The sequence below is a fragment of the Lingula anatina genome, chromosome 1 (assembly GCF_051362555.1).
Source record: "Lingula anatina isolate TDL-2025a chromosome 1, LinAna3.0, whole genome shotgun sequence".
Classification (NCBI taxonomy): Eukaryota; Metazoa; Brachiopoda; class Lingulata; order Lingulida; family Lingulidae; genus Lingula; species Lingula anatina.
The window spans coordinates 37,611,096-37,622,704 of NC_141767.1; the positions used below are offsets into that span (position 1 = coordinate 37,611,096).

The 11,609-nt window shown below is 41.1% G+C and overlaps 1 protein-coding gene across 2 annotated transcripts; it reads right to left on the reverse strand.

Moving 5' to 3' along the window:
* Window positions 1-3,424: 3,424 nt before the first annotated feature.
* On the reverse strand, window positions 3,425-11,576 carry LOC106164701 (uncharacterized). 2 transcript variants are annotated; one of them, XM_087003002.1, is made up of 15 exons: window positions 11,448-11,576; window positions 11,023-11,122; window positions 10,226-10,459; window positions 9,798-9,992; window positions 9,365-9,477; window positions 9,107-9,236; window positions 8,277-8,495; window positions 6,724-8,048; window positions 6,271-6,435; window positions 5,782-5,983; window positions 5,361-5,558; window positions 4,862-5,019; window positions 4,256-4,573; window positions 3,885-3,989; window positions 3,425-3,616 (listed from the first exon to the last, which is right to left on the reverse strand). In XM_087003002.1, the coding sequence occupies exons 2-15, from the start codon at window positions 11,081-11,083 to the stop codon at window positions 3,425-3,427; spliced, it is 3,615 nt and encodes a 1,204-aa protein (XP_086859128.1). In that variant the 5' UTR covers window positions 11,084-11,122; window positions 11,448-11,576. The 2 variants fall into 2 exon arrangements, with proteins under 2 accessions (XP_086859128.1, XP_013398156.2); XM_013542702.3 differs by lacking the exon at window positions 11,448-11,576 and having other exon boundaries at window positions 11,023-11,275.
* Between the last annotated feature and the right edge of the window lie 33 nt (window positions 11,577-11,609).

The window sequence follows — 11,609 nt, forward strand, 5'->3', positions numbered from 1 at the left end:
TTTTGAAATTTCCTTTCTAATTCAAAAAGACATGTATAAGAAAAATGATAACGGTATTAACTGATGTATGTTAGGTACATGTAAAATTTGCATATTTTGTAATTTGCTGAGATCATGTCACTTATTTTCATATTAATGTTCAACGCCCATAAACATCATGAATTGCATTTCAAAGTTGCGGGAAAAAGAGGGCTTCTGGGAAGAATTTGGCATATATACTTAAGGCTTGCAGAGAACCCGCCCACACTTGAGGGACGGCAATTCTATTACTCCAAAGAGGCTTCCCCACAGGGTTTGGTCCATTGTACACATAAAACTCCCCAAGATGATTGAAATGGGGAACTTCAAGGATTGACACGTTCATAGCTTTCTCTACTATTTGGCGGTCGCTGCTATCTTTTGGTAAAAACATTAAAAGGGGAATTATATAGTTTGCGTCATATCCAGCATTCATCCCTGGCTTGGGAGCAACAACTCGAGCCTGAAGAAGGTCAACCCCCAATGTGACAACGCGTTTCCACATTCTTTGCGCAATGGGATCTGATTGGTTGGAGGGGTTTAAAAGTGGGAGTGGCCATACCGTATATGGTAGCACTGGTTTCATGAATTGCGTTGCATTAAAAAAGGATGGGTCAAAGAAGTTTTTCTTTATGGCGGTGCTTAGCTCAATTGCTCGTTCATGCCAAGGTCGCCATATTTCTTCTGGTTCTTTCAGTAAGGCAGCCGCTTCAGATGCGGCCAGCAAACCCAACATGATCGTTGAGGCACCCTCTCCTCCTTGCGTGTAGAACGGAGTATCGTCTTCGCTGGAAAGGCATTGGAGGCCGTTTGTTGGGTCTTTACATCTGTAAGTAAGCAGGTTTGCTGCACGAAACACGGATTCCTTAATAACTGCCCAGTACTCTGTCGCATCCTGAATCGATATTCGAGGAATGTGCATACACATTGCCCACAAGGCAAAACCCGTTTCGTCGATTTCGAAGTTCACCGGTCCCGTGGCACACCCATCACTGAAATAACACATCGCATAGGACCCAGCCGGGGAGTAGTTCAATGAGTCATTGTGCAACACGCCACCGGGTTGATAGTCCTGGAAGTCATGTCGTCTCTGAATAGAAGCAAGAAATTTCCCATGAGACATTACTTCCTCATCATACCCACCACATACAGTAAGTAAGTAATGGGGGAATGCCGTGTCTCTTGGCCATTCGAAATTATGCCATCGAGTCATTGACGTCCCTGCCACCAGGGAACCTGTTGCAAGCGTCTGGGCCGATTTTACAGTCAACAAAGACCGTTTAAACATAGGCATGTATGTCTCTTGTTGTGGAGCGGTCATTTTGGACGCTGGGTTATTTTTACATTTGTTAAGGAACTCTCCATCTGCTGCTTCTGCGTTCGCTTGCATGGCTCCCGGTCCACCCGGGTAGTTTTTCGCCAACTGAACCTTCCGCCGAGCTTCAGCAAGATTACTCCCAAGTCCTATGTAAATAGACACGTCCCATTCCCATTTAGATTTTGCATTTTCTTCGTTTAACATAATAGCCCCAAAGAAATTCTCATGCCCAGGGGAGGCATGTGACCATGGGTTACGACCAGTCTGCTGGTTGAGATTAAAATGGGTCATTACATCGAACGCGTCATCGTAGTAAAGGTATTCATTGTAACTGTGGTCAACGCCACAATAATATGGGCCGAAATCATCGGAACTACCAACAGCCATTGCCACTCTTGGTTCCCAACTGCTGTCAACGGTTTTTGCCCAATCCCGAGGGTTTAGCGTTCGAATGTTAAGCATCTGTACTTGCTTTAAGTACTCACTTTTGTGTTTACCTGGGTCTGTTGGTAAAGCGCTCATAAATACCCCTGCCTTATCATCATAAACTAGAGAGAATCCATGCACGGCGTCTTTATCTTCTATGGATCCAATCAAGGAGCTCCAGTCGTAGGCGGGGAAACAGTCCTTTTTGGCCACAGAACAGTTGTGAATATCTCTATTCATCAAAGCTGGGTTCATATAAAATATATATCCCCAGGTGCCTACGGGTTTATTAATCCTAGTGATATTACAGCGCCTTACCAGCACATCTATGTCGGGCTCTATAAACCAGACACAGTCCGCTGTGTACAATGGTTCCTGGTTAGGGGTTGCTGGATTGTCATCCGACTTGTATCGGGTTCGGAAAATGTCCGTATTGTCGTTCAGATACCCGGTGGTCTCCACAATAAAGTGGGAGCTGTTTCGAAATAAGCGACCTCCCGAATCGAACAAGATCCCATCCGCTGCGCCTTGGTTCTCTCGCGCACCCTTCCGCGGTGTCTGGCTCGCCTTCTCGTGAGTGAGCTCAATGCGGAAATCAAGGTGATCATCGTAGCTGGGAGACGGCCAACGTAGCTGTGTCAGGGTCCCGTCTCCGATGAACCCTGCAGTCGTGCGACCATGCCCGCTGACCGCTTCTTGTGAGGGATCGCAGCAGATCTGTAGACCGTCTCGACAATAGTACAAGTCGATAGGGTCAACACTCGGTGCAGCATTTTGAGACACGAGTCCCAAAATAAACATTAATATGCCACTCAATGTGTGAAGGCACATCGTGAGCAACGAAGCATCGCTTTGATACATACGCGAGATTTCCTTTAGCAGGTATGTGTAATGAGCCTAGGTACAAAATACTGCAGCTTAATCAGCTTGCTGTATCTGTATAGGGGCTTTAATATTATATAGGTCATTGGTGTGACCTTTGTCTATCTACGATGGCAATGTATACATCATGTCTATTTTACTTCTCTGGTCCAAAGGTATACAGGTTATCGTAATAGATTAGGCGAAATATAAGAATAACCTTGGTCATGATATAATTTGTGCTTTTGCCAAACGTGATTTTATATTGGTACAGTTGAAATTAAGTCTGACTGAAAATCTCAGCGGCATGTATTATTTTATCTATTTTTTCTGTTATATTTATTTACTTATTGAGGAGGGGTGTTGGGGTGTTCTAGGGCAAAATAGTCGATCCAGCAGATACTCGTCAGGATTTCCACGAATCGGTGTGTTTTTACATCGATACATGACTTTTCATTAATATTAATATTGATATCCTTGCATCTACAGATCCCTGCACCCATAGACCGGATTACCATGTCTTGTTATAAGATGAAAAAATGACCCGACAGAACTCGTTTTATTACAACAGCTTTTCGTACTGTTTTATTATAATCTCACTTAGAGATAGCAGCATGCTTTTGAGAATCTCATGCCCTCCTCCCCCCCCCCTCCCCCCCACTCACACACGCACAAAAATGAGGAGTGATTCAATTCGCAAAAACATTAAATTATTTTTTCGAGAAAAATACATTGGTTAAAAGGATGCAATTTAAAATACACACAAATTTTCAATAAAAAATCAATTTTACAAAAATCGAATTATTTTCCAATGATAGGCACTGTTGCGCTGTCCACACTGATGTCTGCCTCATAGATGAAGAGCAGAGTGCTGCTGACTGTGGTGCCCCCTACCAGCTGATTCACACCAAGTCTCTTCACATATGCTGCTGCCCTCTGTTGGTGAGCGGCGTCGTATCTTGACATAGCAGCGTGACAGAAAGCACCCCAACCCTTCAATAAACGTTGTTATCAGGCAAATGAGAAAAAAAAAGAAAAAAGCTGCACCCGGAGAGATTATTGGGTAAATAAAGATACAAGACAATTTCACATTTTCAACAAATAAATTCCTCGATGTGTACTTCATTTTGCTAAAAAGTTGTTTGGTAATTGGAACTGCCCACAATGAACTGTTCGGTGCTGTTTTATAGAAAATGAATTAATTTTAATCATATATAGGTTAAAATCATTGAATATTTAAGGAGAATGTACAGACACTCACCGAAGCAACTGGTCTTAGTTTGGATTGATCTACTAAGTTAGACCCCGGGGCGGACGTAGGGTTCACAGCCCACGAACACGTATTCTTGATGGAGGCAGACCATTCCTGGCGAAAAATTCCATACTGTCTAACTTTACAAGTACGTTTGACAATATTAAAAAAAGATTCCATTCCATGGGCTACCTTCGGAAAGAGAGAGAGAGGAAGAGAGAGAGAGAGAGAGAGAAAGTGAACAGTGGTGAGTTAACGCAAAAATGCCAAGAAGGAGAAATAAAAAATAAACAAATGAAAAATAATAACAAAATTATGAAAGTATGGATATAACGACCAAAACCAAGTAATTAAACAAATAAATATTTAAAAAAACTTGCCTTGTCAACCCAGTACTTGGAGACAGCGGTGAGTGGTATCATCTGTATCCCAGTCAGACAGGCATGCCTCATGGGGAACCAGTTTGGCTCACAAGGCCAGTTCAACGTGTAGAGAAAGTAGTTGTTTTCGGCCAGCATGCCCACGACTCCGTAATCCTGGATGACTGGTGGGAAAAGATGACGATTGTGACGACGCACTTGCCAATATTCTCTCACTGAATACAGCTCTTGGGTCAACATCAACTGTCCCATGTGCTGCATGGTCCTGTCGCCAAGAGATAAACCCAATGCCGCCAGGCCGTGATAGCAATTAATGGCCTACAAAATAGTAGAGATCGAAAAAAAGGAGTGATTTCTAGATGAATGTTGCATTCTTCGTTTTATTGATATTGTTAAGTATACAGATTTACTGATGATATAAATGCATACTCTTCTTTAATTTGAAAGATAAGACGGACAAAAAAGAGAAAAGAGATGACAGCAATCATTTTCATTTCAAAGTAAAATTGGAAATGATTAAGTTTAAACCAAAGAAACTATAATGACATCCGTTAATCGGTTATTAAATCTTTACATAATTGCGGAGAAGCACGAGGACTTTCTAACCTCGGAGGAGGATTCCTCTTGCCTCTCGCCGCCGTGTATCCCAGTGGCCCAGGAAAATCCAGTATAGGTGTCTTTGTGTCGAACAACGGGGAAGTAAGGGTCATTCTTGCTGGGGTTACCGACGTCTCTGGCCAGGAGGGTTAAGCGCTCTCTGTGGACTAAAACGAGAGGCAATGGGGGCGGTAAAGTGCATTCTCTTCACAGTGACAAACGCAGGAGACAAACCTTATTTTGAAACTATAGCAAATACACATGCATGTCGCGATTTAAATAACTATGTAGGTCATATATTGAGCTTAAAGGGCAAAATCATAATTAGCGGAGTATTTTTGTGTAGGACATAATACACAAAATCGGGTTAATCACGTTGATCCAAGCCCACCAAAACTCGTTATTCTTCGCGTTAAAATTATAAATGCCACCAATACAAGAGTAGCGAAACATCTTGTTCTTTGTTAAAAATACTATTGAATAATAGGAATAAGGGAAAGTATCTTACTGTTTGCCCAACTTGGATAGTATTTAGCATAATAGGCCGCGGCATACAAGAAATAGCCCAAGTGGAAGTGGTGATCTGCGTAGATGGGGAATCCAAAGCTGGCTCCGGGGTTGATCGGTTGACCGGCAGGACCACTGCGCAGGAGAAGACCTCCCCACACTGTGTCGTAACGAAACTTGTTGCCGTCGCTCAGGGTATCTAAATGCAAGAAAAATTAATTCACCTTTTTTTAGTACAAATAATAATAGATCGAAAAAACAATGTTTTGGTAAGAAAACCTTTAATCTTAACATTTCACAGAGATAGTGTTACTCAAGGCAGATAAATATTCTGGATGTACGTATGACTTGCTTGAAAAAAAAATCAAAAAGTTTTTTTATCAACTCCTAAGTCTGTGCCTTTCTTGTGTACTATAACTGACCTTGAATACGAAGCCATTTTTCCAAACAATTTTTGATCTGAGCGTCCAATTTTTGATAATGGTTGGTTCCAAAAGCACGTGAGATGCTAGCCACTCGCGCAGCCGCAGAGATGAACTTGCCGACACCATAACTGTCAGCGTAACCGCACACGGAAGACAGGGGGAGCTGTGCGGTGTCAGTGGCAATAGCATTCAAGATGTCCTTTAAGAAAGAAACGGATGTGATTTTGGAATAAGACAAAAGATGCGAAAATGTTATCAGAAATTTCATTTAGTGAAGTGTTGCTCCTATTGTTTTCCTAAAAAGTGATGCGACCCATTTTTTTTCTATCTATGAACCAATAATGTTTTGTTCTATGTTCTACACTAGTTTAGAAGCAAAGCTAAAATGATAATGATTAATGTTTTGTGAAGAAGGAGATAAGGAGTTCAAATAAAATTTACGTAAAAAACTATAACGACTTTTGAAAAGTTATTGAAGTCACTTACTTGCCGTCTAGCGCTGTTTGCTTTAACTTTGTTCACGTCTCTAACGTCTGGTTCCATTGAGGCAGGTAACAAAGGCATCTCTTGTTGCCAACTGTCCCCTACAGCTACTTTGAATGTGTAGGGAGTGTTGACATTCAGGATTGCAGGGGATTTCAAAAGTTGCTCCTAAAATTTCGAAAAGCACATCTTTTCGACATATTCATAATCTTTACGCAATAAAAATGACTAAGACTCATTTGGTATCAATTAAAAATACAGTGCAAAATAGTACATAACTTTGTCTAAAACATACATGGATATTTTGCATTTGGTGATGTCAGAGACTATTTAGAGGTTTGTATTTAATTGCATTAAGTTACATTTATAAAAAAATTCAATTTATTTTGAGGTCGAAACGAAACAACAGTTGAACTGAAGTAGCTTATTGGTACAATACTATATTTGTAAACTCACATGGTGAGGCATAAGCATCATCAGCAATTGACCAGTCCCTCCCATGCCATTCACTATTCTCTTGTTCCAGTCAAAGCTGATGTATCCCTTGTCTCCAGAGACGCAGTAACTAGTATCTGGTTTATATGGATAAACACCAATGTACTTGTCATGAAAACTAGCCATATCCAAATTTCCGCGTACATTTGCTCCACCATAAGCCATCTGCAATACGCCGTTGAAAACCCCTCCGGCTTGGGGAGCGAACTCAAGCTGCCCATTGGAGCCAACACGATAGGTCATCGCCTCAGAAAAGTACAGCACAAACTTTCGCGTTTGTTGTGGCAGTTTGTTTCCTGGTTCATTTAACTCTAAGACGAACTTAGTATTCGGGGCAATGTTCACGGGGCGAGGTTTTACAGTTGGTGGTGCTGTGTTTGCCGTGTTTTGGGATGGCACTCCGGGTCTCGGGGTCGTTTGAGGATTCCTGCAGTCATGGGCGTAAGGCGTTTCAGTCCACTTACTTGGTGGCATGACGAATCGGCCTATAATATTGACAGCGTAACTAACCCTACTGGAAGGGCTGTATTTTCGGTAGATAATAGTTTTGTGGTCACTGGAAAGTTCACATGTAGACTGAGAGCACGTGGCCATGTAATGGTGACTAGCCCATGTGTCCTGCGTGTGAAAGGCAAATTGGACCTTGTTGAGGTCGCTGACAGGCTGGGAAAGCTTAACAATAAGAGCGACATCGTATCCAGCACCATTCACTACACAGACAGGCAAGTGGCAGAAACTCTGTTTGCAAGAATAGCCAAGATAAGAATCAACAGATGAACCCGGTATAATGGGGTTGGGGCTTGGTGTCGTTGGCGGCACTGGGTAAGAAGTTGGGGAAGACCCGCATTCATGTCTAAATGGCAATTCGTGCCAATTTCTCGGTGGCTGAATGAACGTTCCAATTACGTTAACTGCATACTTAACTGGCGTGACCGAGTTCAGCAATCTGCGAGTCGTCACCGTCTTCTTGTCCTGGGACAGTTGGCAAGTATTGGCGTTGCAAGAGAGCATAGGATGATGTCCATCCCAACTATTCTCTGTGGCCACTGCAAACTGGACATCTTCAACCTTTTTAACTGGCCTGTCCAGCTTTATGGTCAACTGGAAGTTGTTCTTGCCGTTTTGGATATTACAAGTTGGGAAGTGGCAGAATGACTTTGAGCATGCCAATTCCGCGGCTCGCTTTCCTCGATTGCCGCAAGTATGGGTGATTGGCTGGTCTATCCAGCTTCTTCCGTAGGGCAATATGTAACTACCAATGACGTTGACAGCAAAGCTGAATGCTCCTAAAACGAAGTGGAAAATGGAATATTCAACGCACTTTAGTTGTATTTATTTTAAAGAATTGTATTTGACATGTCCCACGATTTCTAAAAATCGTATTGAGTATTCGGTGAAGTCGATAATGTCATGCATGTATGAAGTGATATATGACTTCACGCCTTAAGAAGGCTTGAAAATGTAACACAAAACTGAGGAAAACAACGATAATTCAAGCTTAAATTTAAATGCACCTCCAGTTACAGGTGTCCTTATGGTCACAGTTTTTCCACCGTTGCTTACGGTGCACTCGTCCTTGCACGTGTGCATGCCGTGACTGCTTCTCCAGGCAGAAGATGGCGCTGCGGCCCACTGGATCTTACTAATATCTTGCTGTTTGGTCATGTGCAGAGTGATAACAAGATTAGAGCCGTCACAGCTGGCGGAGGTGTAGCCTTCACCTCCATCTCGCCCTAGAAACGTGAACGCCGGATTATAATTTCAATAGAATTGCCTTTGTATTCATACTTTTATTTGTTAATCAACGTAATGTGACAACACACGAGGACTAACATTTTTATCAATATAAGCTGATTAATTCTTTTTGCGCAAATGTTACGATTGTTTGCACGCGCTTTAACGGTACAAATAAGGTGACATCATCTTACTTCACTGTATATGCCTTTTGTGGTTGTCTTTATACATGTCACTCAATATCAGTGACATATCGAAAATAATGCCGCATTTCTTGTTTACCGTTTTAATGAATAATAATAATATCAATAATAATAAACAGCTTCCCATACGGAGACTGAACACCCATCACCTCTTTTCAGTGTAAATCGTCGTCCGGGGTTTTAACAAGTAATGATGACATGAAGAGTGGTCAGGCCGCTTAATATTTGATAAGAATGAGTGTACCATTTCTCATCTGTCATTGATTCTCACGAGAACATTGGCGAAGATAGGACGGGGATAACAAAAAAGGTCCTTTTTCACTTGGGCAATTAACCTGTTCATCATCATTGATTTGACCGAAAGCAAGCAAAGTGAATAAAGATAAAAGTTTGCTTGTCCATATTACCCTGAGCTTCCACTGGACAAGACGACTGTACGGGGTTTCCGTTGATGGAAGCAAGGCAGAAGGCTGTTACTTGTGGATTCGCATTGGTAAATAAATGCGTGAGAATTGGACTTCCACGCACCAAAGGAACCTAAATAATTACATGAGGAACGATATTATTAAGGAGTTTGACTGAATGAACCTATCAGTATTCGATTATTAATTTATATATTCCGTTTTTTTTTTAGTAATATTAAACATTTCTGATTAGATTTTTACCTCCATATTTCCACCATTATTGTTCGCAAACTCAAAATTTGCATACATCTCCCCCATGGCAGTGACTTCGGCATCCCCGCTGTTCTCAATACCGACACGTACTCCGGATTTTCCTTTCGATATGTAATATATTTTTACAAATAGTCATGGAGTACTAAGCATAAATTTATCACAAAGAAATTCATTATTTCGATCCAAAATTCTGTAAAAAAAAAATGGTCGAACAAGCGTATAAGTATTATAAGGTAAACGAAAGTTTGAGAGCAGTTTTGTCGTTAGGAATTTTACGGATCTTTTCTCATGGGGGGTAGTTGGAGAAATTCAGATACACGTTTCACAATATAAGGAAACGACAAGCGTTTGTTGACAAGAATGATTATTTTTCTTAAACAGTTTAAATTCCCCTGTAGAGGAGGACCGATATTACACCCACCGGAAAAAGTACCGAAGGGATTTCCGTCCGGTCCAGTTACCATTTGTTTAGCGTTGGTTCCCATACTAGTTATTTTATTCCAAGGTTCCCCAACCTTGGTCAGCGTCTGCTGCTGCATCTCGTCAGTTCTGGAAGCTTTGTTCCAACGGTCCATTGGATAGGCGTCGTATGTTATTCCATCCGAGCTCATAACGACTGAAATCACATATTCATTGATACAATAAAATATGGGAAGAAGAAACACGTATCAACCAAAATGAAAGCCTTGTGAGAGGAGCGAAGCTTCGTGGTATCTGTATTTCTTGCATTTTAACTGTTTTATTTAAAAAACACATTTAAGTTCCATCTCAGTCTAATCCTTACAGTGGCCTAAATTTGCTAGTTTTTTTCCAGTGGAGAATTAATTAACATAATTGCTGAACACTCACCGGAAAATGGAAACTGTCGTATTGGAACCATTCCCTTTTTCATTTGATTGATTGCAAAATGGTGCGTCGGCAGGGCGCCCAGTGAGCGCATTTTGCCGAAACGTTTGGAAGGGGGCGCCACTCCAAGAAGCTCGGCATTGGCCTCGTATATTGTGGCTGGGTTTTTGTCAGAGTAGACTTTGTTGTTTAATGGTGTGCATCCTGGAGGAATAGCCGCCAACGCACCGCAGATGACTACAGTGAAATCGAAACAAAACAAGACGTTAAAGTAGATTCATCTGCATTTGTAGCGTAGTAACAACAGTCTGGTGGGATTACAATTGCATTAATACCTTATTTGCAGGTGATGCATCTTGTGCGTAACTTAGAATGTTTTGAAACATCATCATTCACTTGCAACCGTCCATATATATAGTACATATACATATATACATATGTCACAAAGACAAGTGGTTCTTGTTTCAGTACTGTCCCTGGCGTTTTTAACAGGATACAACAGTGACCCTTCACTTATGGCCACGGTTTCGGGTTCGCATCGTTTTTCATGTGAAATTTTACCGTATAAAAATCAGAAATGATGATTGACCAAATACATGAACAAAACTTTATACCCATATTTCACAAGAGAATGTATTTATTGATATTTAACTGCATGATATACTTAATTACTAATACATGTGCGTATATATACTGTGCAGATCGGGACTTATTTTGGAGTTATTCTAGTTCCACTACTCAACACACTAAAACTGACTCACAAAAACAAGTGTGATAAATAAAATCTAAAGCACTTTTACCTGAAAGTGCGCCAAAGAGGAGAAAAAGCATTGTCCAACTGTGTCCAACCAGTAGTACCATCGTCCTATACTCTCCAGTTCACGATGGCACTCTGTAAGGCTCAGTGATAAAATCTGGCTTAATGAATACCTGTACTTGTGACAGGTGCATGTCCGAGTAGAGGTCAACATACTGTGTCCCACGGGACGTTTTAGCGGTAGGCCCAATTGTGATCTTTGTTGATTAAAGTATTCATTTTTTTAAAATTAAAATCAGCTTAAGTAGCCTCGGATTCTAGGTGCACCATTAAATTTATCATTATAAGTTGCTATTTAAGAACAATAGTATTGCTAAAGACGTATTAAAAAATTGCAATAACGTACCTCATTTAATTGGTCTCAAAATGATAGATTACGCTATTTTGAATGTCAAAGCCTCGTCCTACCTGTAGCTCGTGTGTAATATTAAATGTGAATCCGCAACATGGAATTGTCGTTTTATATACCCAGAAACTTTCTGCAAGGCACTTGTTAAAAGTAAAGCTATAGGATATCCGCAAGCATACAGGGGTAGGTCCTTCTACTCCGGAACACAATATTTGTGGATA